Source organism: Mustela erminea, chromosome 8, assembly GCF_009829155.1.
Source record: "Mustela erminea isolate mMusErm1 chromosome 8, mMusErm1.Pri, whole genome shotgun sequence".
In the NCBI taxonomy this organism is placed as follows: domain Eukaryota; kingdom Metazoa; phylum Chordata; class Mammalia; order Carnivora; family Mustelidae; genus Mustela; species Mustela erminea.
The window spans coordinates 14879583-14900375 of record NC_045621.1 but is presented as its reverse complement, the minus strand read 5'-3'; the positions used below and the strand labels follow the sequence as shown (position 1 = coordinate 14900375).

Here is a 20793-nt window from a genome sequence, read left to right as displayed (position 1 = left end):
TCTCTTTGTTAATTTCTACACTTCCAGGAAGAAAAAAAACAATAATTACACAGCAAAGATTATTACAGAGATTGCAAATATATCATAGGAGAAACTGCTGGTAGCGACTTGCCTTACTCTTTACCAAATTATTTTAGGAGAAAAAAAAAATCAGTGAGTTCAATATAAATACACGGGAGAGGATTTGCTACAAATCATCTAGTGATTCTTCTTATGGTATAATGGTTAACTGTCTGAATTACATTCGCATCAACAGTTTAGTTTTGTTGTTTGTTGTTGTTGTTGTTGTTTTAATGATTTATGTTTCTATAATCTCTATACCAAATGTGGAGCTCAAACTCACAACCCTGAGATCAAGAGTTCCACATTCCATGGACTGAACCAGGCAGGTGCCCCTCGCATCAACATTTTTTAATGGGAGGATCAGGCTCTCAAAGGACGAAGTCTCTGATGAAATTTTCTAACTTTATCAATTAATCCATATTATTGGTGTTCATACTTTGAACATTTTACATACTGGAATTAATCTCATATTAATAAACATCAGCTGTGGAGATCATTCCATGCGCCCATTTTCCTCACATCTCCTATCTTGGACTTCTCTTTCTGTCAGAATTTCAACTGAATTTGTGAAAGAGGGGAGCTATCATGTAGCTTACTAGGAGTTGATCCTTTTGCATTAAGGCTTCCAACAAAAGATTCTCATTGAGCTAAGCCAGCTTGGGCAATCTAACTGTGTGGGTGGCTGAGGCTTTTAAGATATGTATTTATGGCTTCTTCGTGTATTTTCCTCTTTCTCATCCTAAATTCAGGAAGGTAGTAGGCCACATGCTTCTTTGCCTCGGGGGAGTATTAAATATGTCACAAGGAGGAAAGAAGAAGTTGCCTGCAAGATACTTCCCTACTTGGGTTTATTTTCAAATGCCTAAAATGCCCCTCCTGCCTCCTCCAGAAATCTATGAGAGATTCCCTGGAGGGGAAAAAGAGAACTGAGTCTGCTTGGGAGGGAAAAGGTTGTGCCTTGAGGAAAATTAGAGATTTCTGTGCACCCTTGTTTTTCTGCCCTCTCTTCCCTGGTCTTAACCTAAAGAAGTGGTCAAATATTTCCAGCTCATCAGAGATGCCTGTACCCAAAGACTGAACAAAAGCAGCTAGAGTCACAGATCTGAGGCTCTGAGAACGAAGGCAGTGTGAACACAGAGTGGTGAGATGACAGAAGGGACCTCCCCTGTGCTTTGAGGTTAGGTGAAGCCTCAGGAGGTCCTTGGCAAGGGATGGGGAGCAATAAGGTAGGAGAGTGCCAGGGACAACTGAGGTTGAATTTCTTGCGACACTCGGGAAACTCCGAGTCCAAAGTAATTCAAGAAAACAAAGAAATGTGGTATTTTTTTGCACATAGAGTTTGAGAACAGAACAACTGAATACGGATGCTTAAAAAAAAAAAAAAAAAAGATAAAAACGGAAGACATACCTCTTCCCCCTACTGAAAAAGGGTAGTGGTCCCTTCCACCAACAAACGATATTCTTCAGACACTGTGGTGAGGCAGCCACACATAGGAACTAGCTGTGTCCATTTGAGAATGATCTTGAAATACATATGAAGCATTTAGTGGACCGGTGTGCGTTTGAATATACAGTCCTATATCATTGCTCATCTTCATTCATTCCCTGAGCATATGCCCTCTTCTGTGCTCCCATAGGAACTTTTACTTGCCTTTGATAATAGTGGCCAAATTCTGCACTCATCTGTAACGTTCATAAGGGAAAGAGCTTTGAAAGGAATCATTCTTTCCAGAGGACTGGAATCCCCATTATTTGTTCAAGTTTTAAAATATAGTGTAATGACAAGAACAGTGAATGGGAATATTTACTACCTTTGATCCACGATGGGCCAGCATTGAAGCTGATATGGCTTTGTCCCCTTACACCTCCAAAATTAAAGCTGGAAGGGATACTGGATTATTGTTGAGGTAGAAAAGGAGAAAGGAGATTTTGTCACAAGTACTTCGAGTTTCTTATGGAGGACAATCAGGCGTTCTTCCTAATTTTAGTTTGTAGTAAGCAAAACCACACACACACACACACACACACACACACACACACAATGTTCATGGCTTCAAATTTAACTTATTTAACTTATTTTCAATGAGACGTTGATCATTAGAGCAACAGGATTTTCCTGGGTGTTTAAAAGATTGGGAAGGCAATTTATTACAGATAGATATTGGTTATATATAATATTTTTAACAAAAGATAGAATATAGCTATTTTATGCTTCCTTTCTTTCCCTAATTAAGGACTAATTCAGGTGTTTGGACTCACTTTTTTAAAAATTAAGCTTTTTTAAAAGATTTATTTATTTACTTGAGAGAGAGAGAGGAGCATGAGTGTGGGTGGCGGAGGGGCAGAGGGGGAGAGAGCGTGAGTGAGGGTGAAAGGTCAGAGGAAGAGAGAAAGAGAGAATCTCAAGCTGTCTCAGGGTTAAGGGCAGAGCCCAGTGAGGGGTTTAATTTCATGAGTCAAAGATCACAACTCCAACCCAAACCAAGAGTTGGAGGCCTAACTGACTGTGCCACCCAGACACAAAATTAGGCTATCTTTTAAGAGCAGTTTTAGGTTTACAGAGAATTTGGAAGGAACCACAAAAATCCTAAACGTTTCCCTTTACCACCGCCCATGCCTTTTTCTCCTCCTAAGTCTCCCTACGATAAACATCTTGCATTAGTGTAGTACGTTTGTTACAACAGATGAGGCAATATTGATACATTATTGTTAACTAAAGTCCATAGTTTCCATTAGGAATCACTCTTTGTAAACATCTTATGGTTCTGACACCATAAATGTATAATGACGCCTATCCTCTATTATAGTATCATACAGAATAGTTTTACTGCCCTAAAAATGCCCGGTGTTCCATCTACCCAATTCTCCCTCCCCTGGAATCACTTCTTAGCCTGGTAATAGATATATCATTGGTGTTCTACTGTTCCTTGGGGACAGTGCTGTATAGAATTGGGTTATTTCGTGCTTATGTTAGAATTATTGTGAGAAGAGTGTCATGGTCCAGGTAGGAAATACTTTCAAGGGGCACCTGGGTGGCTCAGTCGGTTAAACATCTGCCTTGGCCTCAGGTCATGATCCTGGGGTCCTAGGATTGAGCCCCACCCTGGGCTCCCTGCTCAGCAAGGAGTCTGCTCCCTTTGCCCCTCCCCCTACTTATGCGCCTGGACATGCACTCTCTCACTCTGTCTCTCTCTCAAATGAATAAATAAAATATTTTCAAAAAAGAAAGAAAATACTGTCAAAGGTTTTTCTTTAAATACCTGACTTGGACTGAAAATTTACACTTATACTTGAGGCAAAAAGTCAGAAATAATTTCAAAGGCAGAAATTGGGTGATATCTCACATAATTAAGTTTTCCTTTGGAAGAAAGCAGATGGATAGACCAGGCAAAGTTTTTAACTTATCCTTGCATGTATTTGCAATAAGACATTCTCTTTTCATGGAGAAAACAACAAAAGCATCTGCATACCTAGCTATAACATTCGTCATTCAAAGTTTTTCTCTCCTCTGCATAAGATTAAAGTTTTATAAACTAGATCCTTATACTTAGAATTTTTCTGTGGTCATTTTACTCAACTTCTTGCCTTTAGACAAGATATCCCTTAAGCCATTCCCCCCTCCAATTTTTTTTTTTTTCAGAACTACCATAGAAATCCATTACATGGAGTTCAGAAAGAATTTATTTGTTTCATACTCTTATGGTGATAAATCTATCTAGGCACACCTAAATTTCATCATGTGGTTGTATGATCATTCCCTACCTTAATCTCAATTCCAAGAACCCTTCTTCTGTATAGCAAATTTTCACAAACATTAAGATTATTGTTAGGTTCACTTCCATTTTTTTCTCCTCACAGCTAAATATTTCTGGCTTCTTCATCTTTTCCCATCAGGTCTTACTTCCCATTCTTAAATTATCTCTGTGGAAATGATGAGAAAACATGCAACAATATATAAGGATGACAATGAAACTATCTTTCCAGTATACCAGTGTACCAGGCCATATAAAACTTAGAACTTCACAATGGCCTCTGCTTTCATCCAAGAGGAACTACACCTTAATATTTCAGAGCTTAGACTTAACACACAATTTATTTAATCCACATGGAGAATGAGTTCTACGAATGCAATTTGTAAAACATGGTATGGTTCTCCACCTCATGGGGTTTATGAAACCATAAAAAATGGATGTAGGTATTGAATGGATGGTGCAGATCTTACATGTTATAAATATCTAGAGGAGGAAGATTTCTCTTGGCTGTCTTGGTGGGTATTTCATGGAGTGTCCTAGAGGTGGCTGGGAAGGTTGGACAGGATTTAGATGGGCAGGGCAGCGAGGTGAGGACAGCCCAGATCAGGAGAATGAGAGCCAAGCCCTAAAAGCAAAAGCCATTAATTGAGCGTGGAAAGATGAGAAGGCCCACCAGAGCATAACAGTGTTGAGAAGTGGAGCCAGGGAAAGAGAGGGTGGTGAAGAGCTTTGAAGACAGCCAGAGGAGCAACAAGCAACAGGAATAGTTATGGGCTTAAAAACATACCTATTTAACCTGACTCTTTTGTTGCAAATGATAGTAAGAGCCAGTTTGGGCAGAAAGAGGAATCTATTGGTTTATATATCCAAACCTAGGAAAGAGCTAGAAGTGCCTTAGACAACTCTAACCACGCATGCAAATACCACTGGGATTCTCCCTGTTTTCCAATCTCTGCTTTACCCTCGTGTTTTCTATGATACTAGAACCACAGTCACCAACATTTTCTAGTTTGCCTTTTCCTCAGTGCCCCATCAGAGAAGAACTGCTCCCCGCCCCAAATTCTAATTAAAAGAAAGAAAGTAATGCTTGGGAAGTTCCCTGGTTACCCCAGTGTGGATCACATGCTCTCATCTGTAACCAGTAAAGAGGTACCATGATTTCCAGTTGTCCTGAAAATCACACCGTTGAGGTGGAGGCTGGGTTAGGAGGAGCAGTTCCAAAAGAAACATACTGTCTCCAGAAAAATAGAAGACGACAGGGCAGAGAAAATAGCAAACGTCCTCTATAATGATACTAACTTTTTCATTGTCATTCTATGAATAAAAAAGTAATGCAAGATCATTTTGAGAACTGGGAATATTGATTAAACACAAAGAAGTAAAAATTAAAATCCAGATCTTAATCTGGAGTTAATGAGCCTGTTAGTATTTTGGTATACTTTGTTTCCGTTTTTCATGCAAATTTGTGTGTATCCATATATAGGTGTGGTAGACAGGATAATCCTCCTGACCTCAAAAGATATCCTCCCCTCAAAAGAAAAAATTCCTAGAACCTGTTACTTTGCACAGCAAAAAGGAATTTGTAGATGTAATTAAGGCTCTTGAAATAAACAACCTAACTTTATATCTAAAAGAGCTAGAAAAAGAAGAACAAACCCCAAACCTAGTAGAAGGAAGGAAAAAACAAAGATTAGAGTATAAATAAATAAATCAGAGGCTTAAAAAAATGGAAAATTGCAACGAAACCAGGAGCTAGTTCTTTGAGAAGGTAAACAAAATTGATAAACCTTTAGCCAGACTCACCAAGAAAAAAAGAGAGAAGACTCCAATAAATAAAATTAAGGATTTTGAGATGGAAAGATTATGCTGAATAATTTGGTTGGGCCCAAATTAATCACAATGGTGCCTATAAGAGGGAGGCAGGAGGGTCAAGGTCAGAGAGAGACACTGGAAGACGGTATGCTGTGGCTTTGAAGGTAGAGAATGCGGCCATGAGCCAAGGAATACAGGCAGCCTCTAGAAGCTAGAAAAGGCCAAAAAACCAGATTCTTCACAGAGCTTCCAGAAGGAATGCAACTCTGTCAACACCTCAATTTTAGCCAGATGAGACTGATGTTGGACTTCTGACCTCCAGAACTGAAAGATAATAACTATAACTCTGGTTGTTTTAGGCAACTGAGTTTATGAGAATTTGTTATAGCTGCAATAGAAAAACTAAACAATGGGGGCACTTGGACAGCTCAGTAGGTTAAGGATCCAACTCTTGATTTTGGCTCAGGTCATGATCTCAGGGTTGAGATTCTGTCCCAAGTCAGGCTCCATGCTGGGGCTGGAGCCTGCTTGGGATTCTCTCTCTGCCTCTTCCTCTGCTCCTCCTCCCCCCTCACATGCTCCCTCTTTCTCTCAAAAGAAAGAAAGAAAAAGAAAAGAAAAGGAAGGAAGGAATGAATGAAGGAAGGAAGGAAGGAAGAATGAAAGAAAATTTAAACAACGGATACATATATATGTATGTATATTGAGGGTTGGGTTTTTTATTTTCAACAAAGTCAGGATCATACTGTACCTGATGTTTTGTGACATACAGTTTTTCAAAATAAAGATTGTAATTTTTATTTTTTTTGTTTCCTTTAGCAGAAAAAATGTGAAAGCAGTAAAAGTGGTCCTGATATTACCTGAGATTGGTTAGAAGTATTACGCAGGGTGTTTCAAAGGGAGAAGGGGGAGGCTAATGGGAACAAGCGCTCAGGCTCTTGCTAAATGCTGGTTTGAGATGCTGAAGATCTTGAGAGGTGTAGTAGCAGAGAGAAGAGTAAAGAAGGGACAATTAGGACAATTAGGGACATTGGAAGAGCATGACTGATGGGACTCAACCAGTGACAACACTTTAGGTGACGTCATGTTCTTTGGCATAGCCTTGCCTCAAAGCACATAACTGAACAAAAGTTCTAGTGATCAGCTATTCATCTGTTTATTTGTTTTTCCATGACGTATTTTTCAAATGATTTTTCTCAAGCAGTTTAAAGAATCAGGCAAATATAACCATGAGGCAGTAAAGAGAGAGAGCCATTTCTTAACACAATCATCAATCCCCTAGAGGATTTATAAAGGAAAAAAGTGTTAAGTGATAAATATATGATAGAGGAATCTAAAATTGTTTCTGGTAAAATAAAACTTCTGTTTCAAAAAAGCACATTTTTGTCTCTATATTGCATACTTACATTTGGCCATAAAGTTTGGAAACCTAGATAATATTTTATTTTTTTACAGATTAAACACTTACAATTACTTCTTCTGGGGTGTGCTAAAGATGTACATTTATTCAAAGAAAATGTGAGACACAAATCATCTGAAGCCAAGAATCACAGATGGGTGTGCAAGGGTCAATGGAAAGACTACCTTAATGTACTATGTTCATTGCAACTTTGCCCGATAAATTGAAATATACATTGCTGATAAGGAACAATATATTGAACATATTGTGCAGTATAGTTGAACACATCAGTGTGTGATAATATCCATAAACCATTTATTATATATATATATAATATATATGTGTATGTGTGTGTTTCCAATCTTTCCTTTCCCCAGTCTTTTTTTTTTTTAAGATTTTATTTATTTAAGTGGGGGAGGGAGCACGAGCAGGGGTAGGGGTAGAGGGAGAAACAGACTCCCCACTGAGCAAGGAGCCTGATGTGGGTCTCAATCCCAGGCCCAGGGGATCATGACTTGAGCCAAAGGCAGACACTTAACAGACTGAACCACCCAGGAACTCCCAACCCTAGTCTTTAATTACTACGTTTCCAGTCATTGTGGCCACCAGGTGTGTTTTTCTCCCCTTGGATGGAGTCCCTTCAACTCAACAAATATTTACTGGCCAGCAGTCATGGACTGAACTGCATCCTCCTCCTGTCTTTACCATCCCCCCATCTGGAAAGTTTTTCCCTATTTACAGTGGCAACTCTAGACCTGGCAATAACGCACACTAAAGGGATACTTGATGAAGATCCATGTTCTTCCCTGTGCTTTCCCATTGCAGACATTTTTGAGATGGGCATAGCCTTCATAGTTTATTATTAAGCACTAAACACCAAATTCACTCAATCTTTCAATTAGTGTGTGTAGCTAATATTACTACCACTAATTTAGTTACTGAGCTAGAAAGCTGGCTCCAAAGTAGCACTCTGTAACATGTGCTTAATCAGAGGATTGTTGAGTTCTAATTGGCTAAATTCATATGTGGTCTGATTGCGGACGTCAGGACATTCGTAAGAGTGCTGGTTGTGATCCCTGCTCTTGCATAATAGCTGCTGTTTTTTCTAAATAAATATCTGGAAATGTCCAGTGCTACCAATTTTGCAGATAATATGCCCCCCACAAAGAGCTACTCATAAAAAAATAATATAATCTTTAAAAAATTACAAAAGATATGTAATACTCTAATTACTACACATTTATATTACATATGACATATAAATCCTACTTGTGGGAAAGAAACGGACATACGTTCAGGAAAAGATCAAGTGTTCTGCTGTTGTTAATGTTCAACTAGGAGGGGTCAGATATGTCTAGTATGGACCACGGGAGGCCCTTGCCTCACCTTCTATTACTGCCCCAGACCCTGTTTCTCCCCTTGGCATTCAGATTCTAAGAGCCACCTAAGTCTTACTTCTTCCATGAAGTCATCTTAACCTGGTTCAACCCCACTTAATTTCTCTCTTAACTCCTGTTGTATTTACAGTCTGTGTTAGAACTGAGTATTGTTCTCTGTTTTTTCCGTACATTCTTGTCTCACTAATAGTCTCTTGAATGCAGAGATCCCTTTTTAAATTAAAATTAACTTCATTTTCTATTAAATAATATGTGTGCTGTGTGCTATTTTCCTCAACATTTTTAGATTTTATTTTTAAATAAGTTCTAAAAAAATTAAATATAATTTTATTTCTCTTCATAAATATTAACTTGGTTCATTCATTTTAATTGCCAATTAAAGAATACAAATTCATCAAAAGACTAAGAAATAAAAGAAAGTACCATAATCATACCACTCTGCAATAAACATTTTTGCCTTCTTGTTGGATTCTCTTCTAGATTTTTTCTATGTAATATGTTTTTCTCATGAATTCATATTGTATATGTTTGTAATTTTGTACTGATCAACATATTATGCATATATTTTCATATCAAAAACTATTTTCCTAGAAATCATCATTTTCTTAATCTCATTGTTGGACATTTAGGGAATTTCCAGTTATTTGCCATCATCCCACAATATCTTAGCTAATGTTTTGTTCTTACTTCTTAGAATAAATTCACAGAAGAGAAATTGCTTGAGCAAAGAGATATATAGTTTAAGGTATTTTAATGTCTGTTGCTAAACTGCCCTCCAGAATAAGGTTGTAACAATTTACATTGTTGACAGCAGGATATAAGAGTATGTTTTTTCCCATTCAAAAATGGGTGAGATCATTTTCTTTTTTTTGGGGGGGTGAGATCATTTTTTAAAATCAGAGACTATATCTTGTACTTTTCTATATTCCTTAAAGTGACTCAACAGAGCTGGAGACACAGTGGACACTAAAGATAGTTTTGATAAATTGGTAAGTAGTATTCTTTTCACTACTTATGACTACTGATTGTTTTAAGTAAATAATTATTCATTCACTCAGCATATTTATACTACATGGCATTGTCCTTGGTGTGCCTACTAAAAATGAATATGGTATCTAGAAATGAAATAAATACTTTGTTTGAATTACTGAAACATAAGACAGTGGTGACTAGTTTCAAAGGTAGTATGTATAAAAGCTACTCTTAAAAAGAAAGTGTCCTATTGTCCAAGAAGTCTCTTGAGAACAAACAATTTGTCTCATTTTTCTAAGAATAGGAAGTACTAAAACTTCTCCTCTGGGGAAAAGGACTATGAATTTAGGATATGAAAAATCTTCCCATTCATTAGCTATTACAGCCTTCAGAATCAGGGCAATTGTGTCAGAGAGGAAGCCAAGATCTGGTGTGGATTTTCATAGTATCAGTACATTTTAGAACCTGTCCTTCCTTCAATATGAAGGGGGAAATAATCAGCACTAAAATTTCTGGGGACAGTTTTTATGTTTCTACTCATTCCTGAAAGTTTGTTTTATTTAAAGATACCTCAGGGCTAGGGCGAATAGATGGATGTCCTATTTAGTTAAGTGATTTAATTTTATAAGACTCTTGCTAAATTACCAGAAAGACCAAACTAAGGTAATAATTGGTCCCACTTTTCCAATGTACAATTCTTTCCACATTATGTAAAGTGGTAATCATTAAAAATTAGCATAGCTTTAGAAATTACTGATTTGAAACCTCAATTAAAAGACTATATCCCATAATCCTTTTATAACATTTTTCTCTCTATGATTTGCTGAAGGTACTAGAATGAGTTTGTAGCTCATAAAGCATTATGTGGTAGAAAGAGCATGTGAGTGGGGTCAGCAGATGTGGATTCTAGTCCAATGTCTTCTAATAATAGTTACTGAACTTCAGGCAAGTCACTTCTCTTGGGGCTATAGTTTTTTTTTTTTTTACTATAAACCAAAAATCTGGCTTAGGTCAGCATTTCCCTAAGTGTGTTCTGGAGAACGCATGTTTTATGAGCTGTTCCACTGAAAAAAAGCAGTTCAAGGCTGAATACATTTGGGAAATTCTGCATGTGTCTCTTAGAAATTCAGTGAACATTAACATATTAAAACCACTGAAAATCACTCTACTTTAGAAACCCACTAAATTTTGGTTAGCCTAGCTTTTTTCATTTATTCGATTAAAGGAAAATTTTATGTTTGGGGATCATATCAAGAGGTCCAAATAACACACTTTTGGGAAATAATGGATTAAGATCCTTTGATATGCCTTGATTTATGGTACTGCTATTTCTCCTACAGGTATTCAGCCTGTCCCCTGAAATCTGCTCCTCCTTCTGGGATCTCTACTTCACAGAGATGACCATGACATTCCAGCCTGCCTGCCAAACCAAACTCCTGAGGGTAGTCCAGGCTCTCTCCTTCTCCATTCCCTCAGACCCAATCACACACCAAATCCTAGGGAGTCCACCCCCTTCATATTTCTCTCATCTAGTCCCTCCTGCCCACTTCCCTTATAGCATCTTAACCCAGTTGTTGGCACCACCTCTTAATTTACTCCTGCTCCAGTCTGGTCTCCCTGGTTTCCAAAGTGCAAACTCAGTTGTTCTGGGGCTTTAAATCTCCATTAATATTTCCTAGAATATCAAGTTCAAACTCCTTGGCTTAGCACAGGAGCCCCACCCACCACCCTCTTTTGAAAGAAGCCCTTCTGAGCTTTTCCTCCCATCTCTTTGACCCTTTTCTGTGCCTGTCTGACAAAACCGAACTGCAGGCAGAGCATTGTGCTGTCTGGTACCTCCATTCCTGCGTAGGTATTATTACCTTTGTCTGAAACACCAGTTCCCTCCTTCCTCATCAGGTTAGCTCCTCCCGGTCACTGAACATGCAGTTCAAGAATCCCCTCCAGTGGCACTTGGTGGCTCAGTTGGTTAAGCGATGGACTCTCCATTTCAGTCCAGGTCATGATCTCAATCTCATGAAATGGAGCTCCATAACAGGCTTTGTCCTCTGCAGGTAGTCGGCTTAGAATTCTTTTTCTCCCACTCCTTCTGCTCCCCCCACCCACACTCTCTAAATAAATAAATAAATACATACATACATAAAATCTTAAAAAAAAAAAAAATCCCGTTCCCTGGAAGGCTTTCCTGAGCAGGGAGTGAACTCTGCAATAATGACTTCCTTGCATTCTTTACCCATTAGACTATGTACTTTTTGAGGGCAGGAACCACCTTTCTTGCCCTTTCTTGTCTTTCTTGCCCTTGTATTCCTAGGCTTTAGTTAAAACTCAATAAACCCTTGTTGAATGAATGAATGGTTTCATGGTTTAAAGGAAATGATGAGAACTTGCTTACTTTCCTCAATGGCTGAAAGTGACTTTTATTTTGTTTTTTCTTTCTTATTAACCTTGACCAACTTAAGCCCTGGGAGGAAATATAGTTGACTAAGAGCTATCTAAAAAGCGCTCAATGATCTATTTTTTTAAAGGACGTTCAATGAGAGGAGTATCTTCCTTGTATAGTATAACTCAGTCTGGTAATAGCATTTGATGACAATAGAGATTTATTAGGTCTGGCACTCAGGTGTGTATAATCTCAATATACCTGGTCAAGAGGGAAATGGGATGAAAGGCTATAGACAGATATATATGAATTATCACTTATCAAAATGTTTGCATTTGTTAATTTAAAAATATTTATTGTGCAGGGTGCCAAGCTAGTATTATGGAAGATAGAAGAAAAAGCAAACTGCTGTATTACATTCATTAGGAAAGGTTATAACTTACTGAAATACTTATAATTAGAGGTAATAAACGATGAATCCCACAAGAAAGGAACACAAGGCAAGGAACTGGTCAGCAGCACCGTCTTCATTTATGACATTACAGTATTCTACCCAAGAATATTAAAGCACCTACAAAACTTAAAATACAAAAGTGCAGTTATATTTCCAAAGTACAAATACCTCAAGAGTGAAATGCGGTTGTCGCTGTATCATATGGTTCTAAATACCAGTTTGAAACAGATTGTGTACCAGTTTGGAACAGATTGGAACCCTTTGGGAAATCTTCAAGAATATCTGGAAAAAGGGGATGTAATCAACCAAAACAGGATAGGGCCCCTGGACAGAAAACTGAACACCTTGTTTCCTAGAAAGGGAGTCCAGGTGTCAGAAATGTACAGTCAATTTTTTATCTGTGAAAATGCAAGCTGCAGATACTCTTACTTAGCAAGCAAATGGTAAGACATGATAGAGGAATATTCACTGCAACTAATTCCAGGTGACATGTATGACTGGTCAGCGGCTTTAGTGCTGTCAACAAACTTGCTTTGCAGGGAGCCAGGCAAAAATGATTTAATTCTATTTTTCTCTTTGATCAACTCTAGGAGAAAGTCAAAATAAAGATATAAAAACTTAAGATTAGGGGCACCTGAGTGGCTCAGTGGGTTAAAGCCTCTGCCTTCAGCTCAGGTCATGATCTCAGGGTCCTGGGATGGAGCCCCCCATCGGACTCTCTGCTCAGCGGGGAGCCTGCTTCCCTTCCTCTTTCTCTGCCTGCATCTCTGCCTACCTGTGATCTCTCTCAAATAAATAGATAAAGTATGTGTTTTTTTTTTTTAATTTTAAGATGAAAACTTAGACGTCTAAGACAAGCCTGCATCAAAATAAGCAGTATCTGAGGAATTTAGAGCTTGGTGACCAAGAAAAATGCCAAAATCTTATTCCTAAACAATGTCAGTAAGAAGGTGACAGAAATCAAGAACGAAAAACAAGCAAATTTCAAAAGTAAAAAGTAATTAAAGATCATGGAAATGCCCAGTTTCTAAAAGCTTCTCCATACAGCGCATGAAAATACAGAGTTGTCGGCCAAAATGGGTTTTCCTAAAAAAAAAAAAAAAAAAAACCCGCCTCACAGACTGCAACGACAATGGTCCTGAGACATGGGGTGTGTTGCTGGGGACCACGCAGAGGTGCATGCAGACAGGTCCCTGACAGATCTGCTCGACGCTTCGGTGAGTGCCCCGGCCCCGGGACAGAGGCCACTGGGCCTGCGTCCAAGGAAAGGCGAGCAGGGGGTGGGACGGCCCCGGGATTTTCCTTCCTCGCTCATTCATTCTGATTCACTGGTTCCTGGAGGCGGTTCACAGGCGCGCGCGGAGGAAAGGCGGGGCACCGCGGCGAGCCGCGTCTGGGTGCGGTCCGGCGCCCGCGGGGAGGGTGAGCGGGGCGGGCCCAGGGGCGCGGGCCCAGGGGCGCGGGCGGGGGGCGGACGCCCGGGAGGGGCGTGCGCGGCCGCCTGCGCCGGAAGTGAGTGGTTGGCGGCGGGCGGGGGCAGCAAGCGGTCGGGCGCGAGTCGGTCCGCCCGTCCGCCACCCGGACCTCGGCTCCGCCTTCTGCGTCTCGGCCCGACGCGGCCGCAGTCGGATCGGCCACGGCTGGGCGTTGCGGCCGCCCCGCCCGCTGCGCGCTCCCGCCCCGCCTCCGCCGCCGCCGCCGCCGCCGCCGCCCGGTCGGTCGGTCAGTCAGTCAGTCAGTCACGGTGCGCGCGGCGCGGGAGCTGCGGGCGCTCACGGCGGGTCCGGGGAAGGAGCGCCGCGCCTGAGGCGGCGGCGGCGGGAGCAGCGGGAGCGACGGCTGCCCGGCCCCGCGCCGCTGGAGGGTCGAGCAGCTGCCGCGGTGAGTGCTCAGCCTCGCCCTCGAGCCGGGCGGAGAGGCCGGCGGGGCGCGGACTGTGAGGCGCTGCCGCGGCTCCCGCCTCCATTTTCCCGGCGCCCGGCCCGGCCGTCCGGGCGCGGTGCGGGCGGCAGAGCCTGGGGCGGGGTCGCTGCCGGGCCGGGGCCGGGCTCGGTGAACCACGCCCAGCGCGGCGGCGGCGGGTCGGTGGGGGTCGGTGGGAGCCAGGGCTGCCCCCCCCGGCGCCCTAGGGGGCAGCGACGGAGGGAGACAATGAGCTACAGGACCGCCGGGGGAGGGTGCGGTTGGGCTTGGACCTGGCACCGGGCGCTGGTGGCCCGGGACCGCGAGGAGGAAAGGACTCTCCCCGGTTAGCCGCGGAAAGCGGTGATTCGGTGTCTGGGGTTCCTCGGGCTTCGGTGCCCCCCGCCTTTCGTAAACGAATTCAGTGCAGAGATCTGGAAATGCGGGGCGCCTTCTGCGCCCTCTGATGAAGCGGGCTAAGTAATTGCTCCCTGGCCTTGGAGCCCCCTCTCCTGTCGCCGCGTCTGTGTGCATTCCCGCCGGAAATCCAAACTGCGGGTCATGGCGGGGGAGGGGGGCCGTGGGAGAGCGATCGGATGCCTTCGTTGTAAAACAGTCTGAAAGAGGCGGTTTTCTGATTCAGGCGGCGTCTTCGGGGGTCCCCGCCGTGCGAGCTGGGAACCGCATCCGCCTTCAGTGCTCGGGAGCGCGGAGACGTTGCGGGGTATGAACTAAGAGCTTTTTCGAGGGGGTATAGGCGTCGCGTCACATGTTGTCTCGTGTGGGGGGGTTTCTTATATTCTGTGGGAAGAGCGTTGGGGGAGATCTGGGAGCATTGAAAGATTCTTCACTTCCCCTCCCAGCGAGGGTCGATGTGCCCGCAGCGTTTCTCCCGGGGATGGAGAGAGCTGCCCGTGTGTATGTCGGAGCTGCTGGAGAGGAACCGTGACCGTAACGGGCTAGGGATAGGGCGTGAACAGCTTATTAAAAGGGTGGTGGCGAGCTCGTAGGAATATTCAGTTCGGCGGATCTTTATGGAATACCTGCTCTTTGGTAGCGTGGGGGACACAAAGTGGATCAGACCTGCAGCTCGGCGTGGTGGAAAGAGCTCTTGGAAGCCAGGCGAACCAGAGGCTGCATGAACCCTTGAACTGGCTAGCAGTGAGACGGCCAAGCTGTGAACTCTCAGCAGAGAGTTCCTATCAGAGAAATGGGAATGACACCACCTGTTGTTGACCTTCCCGGGTGCTGTCGAACAGATTAAATGAGATAATGTATGCAAAATGCCTAGCCCTCTTCAAGGTTCTGAGGTGTTGGCAAATGTTGATTCCTTTCTTCCTGAGCCTACTGCTTTTGGGATTTTCCTGGGGGTAAGGAGAGGGAGGAAGTTACGGTAGGTAATTGTAAGGCAACGCTATAATGTTGAAGTCAAGTTACAAAATAGGGGAGCAAAGAGGAGAGAGAAATTCCACATTGGGAGCATTGGGGGAAAATTCAGGGAAGCTGTGGGATTTCAGTGGAACCTTTAAGAATGGGTAGGATTAAAAAAAAAGAAGAAGAGGAGGTAGGATTTCAACTGATGTAGATGGCGAGGACATTCCAAGCATAGGTGGTACTATCCTTTGAGAGCCCCACTGAAGAGTAAGACCAATGGAGGAAGGGCAAAACAGAGACGCTCAAAAGCTTTTTAGCTCTTGTTGAGTCTGACCTTCAGAAGATTCTCTGTTATTTTGCTTTTTGTATTGTGAATTTCCTGGAGACCAGACCTAGCCCTATTCAAGTAAGTACCGAAATGTCTACAAAGCTTTAATACATGATTTTTTGGGTTAGACATTTTGTGCTATTTGGACTGCTGCTGTCTTCTGTTTGAATTTAATAAAGAATTATTTGTAGATGTCTCCTCATGGTGAATATTAGCTTTATTTGGTAGAAAAAAGCAGCCGATTTTTTAGATTGAGCAGTCTCATTAAGATTATATAGTAAGTAAAAGGAGTGGAGTAGTGTGCCTCAAACTCTGAGTCAACATAATTTGTTTTCACTAATATTTTAACACTGTTCTCTGAAGAGGTGTTTTTAGTCTTTGAGGATGATTAGAATGACTTTTCTTTTGGTTTTGCTTTCTTTTGGTTTTCACCCCTTACATAATTACTGTATTTTTTAGATTAGCATTTTGGGGAGGCACCTGGGTGACTCAGTCAGTTAAGTGTTGGACTCTTAATTTTGGCTCAGGTGGTGATCGTAGGGTCTTGAGATCAGTCTTCCCACTAGGCATGAAGCCTGCTTAAGATTCTCTCTCCCCCTCTATCTACCCCCTCGCTAAAAAAGAAAATTAGCAAAAAATAAAGATTAGTGTGGTGGATGATTTCACACTAAAGATTGTGTAGAATTTCATGGCTTTGCCATGGTTCTGAAGTAATTCAATGTCAGCGTAGTATTGTTAATCCCAAACTCTTAGGAAGATTATTATTAGCAAAACAAGATACGTGACCTCAGACAAATCTCTCATCTTAGATTCTCAGTTCCTTTACCTATAAAATGAGAAATTTGGATTAGGTCACTGGTTTTCAGTGTGTGTTTTCCTGAACTCTGCAATTTTGAGGATGATCGTCAAGGTTCTGTAGATGTTTCACTCAAATCTCATTAAAAATGTATTTTAAACTTAATAATTAAAAGTGTCTAAGTGACATGTCCTGTTTTAAATGCTTTACATGTACAATTTATTTAATTCTTGCCATAATTCTGTGAAGTAGGTTGTGTTACTGTCTGAGCAGACAAGCACGGACTACAGAGCTGTAAAGTGACAGAGCTGGGTTTGAAACCAGGCAGAATAATCTTAAGCCTGTATTCTTAACCACATTTTATATTGCCGCCATAATTAAATAAATTAAAAAAACACAAGTTTTTTAAATTGTAACATACAACATGAAATTTACCATATTAATCATTTTTAAGTGTACATTTCAGTGGTATTAAGTACATTCACAAAGTTGTGCAACCAGCACTATCTTCAGAACTTTTTCATCATCCCAAACTGAAATTACTCATTAAATAACTCTGCACCACCTCCCACTCTAGCCCCTGGTAATCACTTTTCTACTTCCTGTTTTTATGAATTTGACTCTTCTAGACTTCATTTAAATGGAATCATGCAATATTTGCTCTGTGGTATTTGGCTTATTTTTCTTAGCATATGTCTTCGAAGTTCATCCCTGTTACAGCATGAATCAGAATTTCATTCCTTTTTTAAGGCTGAATAATATTATATTGTTTGTGTATACCATAGTTTGTTTGTTTATTCATCTGTGGATAGATGTTTGCTATTTCCACCTTTTGGCTATTGTAAATAATTGCTCTGAACATTGTCATACACATACCTCTTTGAGTCCCCGTGTTCAGTTCTTTGGAATATATACCCAGAAGCGGATTTGCTGGGTCATATGGTAATTCTCTTTGATTTTTGAGGAACTGCCATACTGTTTTCCACAGCAGCTGCAGCATTTTACACTCTAGTAGCAGTGCACAAGCATTCCAGTTTCTCCAAATCTTCAGCAACACTTGTTATTTTCTCAGTTTTATTTTGTTTTGTTTTACAACAGTCATCCTAATGAGTGTAAAGTGGTATCTCATTGTGGTTTTGATTTACACTTTTCTACTGATTAGTGATTTGAGCATCTTTTCAAGTACTTATTGACCATCTGGTTTTTAGTTTTTGTTGGTGGTGGTGTTTTGGTAGAAATGTCTATCTAGGTCCTTTGCCCATTTTTAAAATTGGGTTGTTTTGTTGTTGAGTTGTAGGAATTCCTTATATATTCTGGATATTAAGTTTATGTCAGATCCATGTTATATAAATACTGTCTCCCATTTCCGTGGGTCGCCTTTTATTCTGTTGATGGTATCTTTTGATGTACAGAATTTTTTCATTTTAATGAAGTCAGCTTTATTTTTTCTTTAGCTGCTTATGCTTTCAGTGACATGTCCAAGAAGTCATTGCCAAATCCAATGTCATGAAGCTTTTCCCTTGTTGGTTTTTCGTAACAGTTTTATCTCTTATGTTTAGGTCTTTAACCCGTTTTGAGTTAATATTATGTATGGTGGTAGGTAAGCGTCCAGCTTCATCCTTTCACATGTGCGTATCCAGTTTATTAGCACCATTTGTTGAAAGGACTATTCTTTCTCCAGTGAATGGTCTTCTCACTCTTATGGACAGATATAAAAAATTTTAGTTCAGAAGCATTTGGCATTGATGGGTGTCTGTGTTGGTGTGAATGTGACTTTCCATGATTGGATTCAGTGTCCTTGCATTCGCTAGCAGGTTAAAATGCAAATCTTCATGAAGATCTTGACTGGCAAGAGTATTGCCCTGGAGATGGAGCCTAGTGACAAAATGTGAAGGCCAAGATGCAAGATAGAGAGGGCATTACCCTCTGCCACACAAAACACCAAAGTCTCATCTTTGCAGGCAAGCATTTGGAAGATGGCTGCCATACTCTTTCTGATTTTAGTATTGAGAAAGAGTCAGCCTTGCACCTGGTCCTGCATCAGAGGGGTAGTATGCAGATCTTTTTGAAGCCCCTGTCCAGCAAGATTATCACTCTGGAGGTGGAACTCAGTAGCACCATCAAGAATGTGATGGCTAAGATCCAAGATAATTTTGATTAAATTCAAAATGTTAATAAAGATTTTGTTGGCATGGCACACACACAATGAAAACCATAACACATTCAAGGCCAATTTTGAAAGAAAAAATTCTTATTTAAAATTTTTTTTGAATAAATTTAATTGAAGCTTATCCTGAGACTACAGAAGCTGCTACCAAAACAAACAAAAGCTACTACCTACTTGGAACTACTTATGTAGGTGAAATCAAAACAAAACTTTATAGTAATAAATGGGTTGCTTAGGTTGTTGTAGGACTGTAATGTAACTGACATACTTAATCCTTAATTTGTCTCTGAGTTGGTAATACATTAATGTATTTGAACATAGACTAGTGTTAGCAGCACTTTTGTCAATTTTACATATTTGATATACTGTATAAAGATTTCATCTGGGAAGATTTTGTCAGGAAATGTTAGAAAACTCCCAGGTTGCCCTTTTCCGTCTGGGCTGCCAACATGCCTTCCAGACTGAGGAAGACCCGGAAACTTCGGGGCCACTTGAGCCACGGCCGTGGCCACATTGGCAAGCACCAGAAGCACCCAGGAGGCCGGGGTAGTGCTGGTGGCATGCATCACCACAGGATCAACTTCGACAAATATCACCCAGGTTACTTTGGAAAAGTTGGTATGAGACATTACCACTTAAAGAGGAACCAGAGCGTTTGCCCAACTGTCAACCTTGATAAACTGTGGACCTTAGTCAGTGAGCAGACATGGGTAAATGCCGCCAAAAACAAGACTGGAGCTGCTCCTATCATTGATGTGGTGCGATTGGGCTACTACAAAGTTTTGGGAAAGGGGAAACTCCTAAAACAGCCTGTCATTGTCAAGGCCAAATTCTTTAGTAGAAGAGCAGAGGAGAAGATCAAGGGTGTCGGGGGCACCTGTGTTCTAGTAGCTTGAAGCCTCGTGGGGAGAGGTTCGTTAAATGCTAACAAGTGCTTTTCAAAAAAAAGAAAAAAGAAAACTCCCAGGTTATGTAATCTCTGAAGCTTTAGCTCATGCTGTTACTTTAAGATACAATTTACCGCATGTTAGGGCAGATGTCTTAAAATACATGACTCTTGATTTATAGATTGGCTTTTAGAACAGTATATATTGTTCTATTAATAGAATATTAATAAATATTTAAACAGGGACCCCTGGGTGGCTCAGTCAGTTGGGCGTCTACCTTCAGCTCAGGTCATGATTCCAGAGTCCTGGGATCAATCCCCATAGCAGGCTGCCTGCTCAGCGGGAAGCCTGCTTCTCCCTTTCCCACTCCCCCTGCTTGTGTTCCCTCTCTTGCTTTCTCTCTGTCAAATAAATAAAATCTTTAAAATATATATATTAAAACATAGTGTTCTCTGCTTTAGACAGAGCTCGATGTAATGGAGAAGTCAAACAGCTAGGTTTTCTGCCCTCCAAAACAGGATTCCAGTTTAGGTGCAGGATAGAGGGAATGGGTAGAGAATATAATCAAGGGAGCCGAATCCAAGAAGAAGCACAACGTATTGGGATTTCAAAACAATGTGAAGAGATTAGGTTCGAAAAAAAAAGAGACAAGCAAGCCATCCCTTTACATGAGGAGAAAAGCAAGGTTGGGAGGGAGGTTCATAATTGATGTCTTGTCATCATGTGACACAATTTAAGTCCCTTAGTGAATCTGGAGAAAGTTAGAACTAGGCCCAAATACTGTAGAATTGCAATAAATCAGTTTTGTAACTATACTTAAGAATTACATGCTTTTTTAAAAAACACCTTTAAAAGGATCTTGCTAAGTTTGATATGTGAAGAAAAGGGTTAGCTAAATCAGGACAACAAAACAACTAATAATATGATTTGAAAACACAGTGTATTCTTTATGTATCCAAGCTTATACATGCCTCTATTCCTGGTTTTCAGTCACGCTTTGTTCTTCTAATTTTTCCAGTCAAAATCCCACTTGCCCTTTGAGACCCAAGTGGGTCCTTTGTGAAGCTGTTAGACACCAAGAAGCTGTTAGACACTGAGCAGAATTAATTG

The 20793-nt window shown here is 41.0% G+C and overlaps 2 protein-coding genes across 5 annotated transcripts in view; both read left to right on the top strand.

Annotated features, from left to right (window-relative positions):
- The first annotated feature begins 14038 nt into the window (after positions 1–14038).
- RAPH1 (Ras association (RalGDS/AF-6) and pleckstrin homology domains 1) overlaps positions 14039–20793 on the top strand; it is a 105026-nt gene continuing 98271 nt past the window's right edge. For all 4 annotated transcript variants that reach the window (XM_032354520.1, XM_032354519.1, XM_032354518.1 and 1 more), the window contains exon 1: positions 14039–14110. The gene's annotated coding sequence lies outside the window, so the exon portion shown is untranslated. The remainder of the gene's footprint in view (positions 14111–20793) is intronic.
- On the top strand, positions 19027–19757 carry LOC116597169 (60S ribosomal protein L27a-like). The gene has a single exon (XM_032354523.1). The coding sequence runs from the start codon at positions 19246–19248 to the stop codon at positions 19690–19692; it is 447 nt and encodes a 148-aa protein (XP_032210414.1). The 5' UTR covers positions 19027–19245; the 3' UTR covers positions 19693–19757.

Coding starts and splice junctions, on each gene's coding strand:
- LOC116597169 (XM_032354523.1), top strand. CDS start 19,246: ATGCCTTCCAGACTGAGGAAGACCCGGAAACTTCGGGGCCACTTGAGC.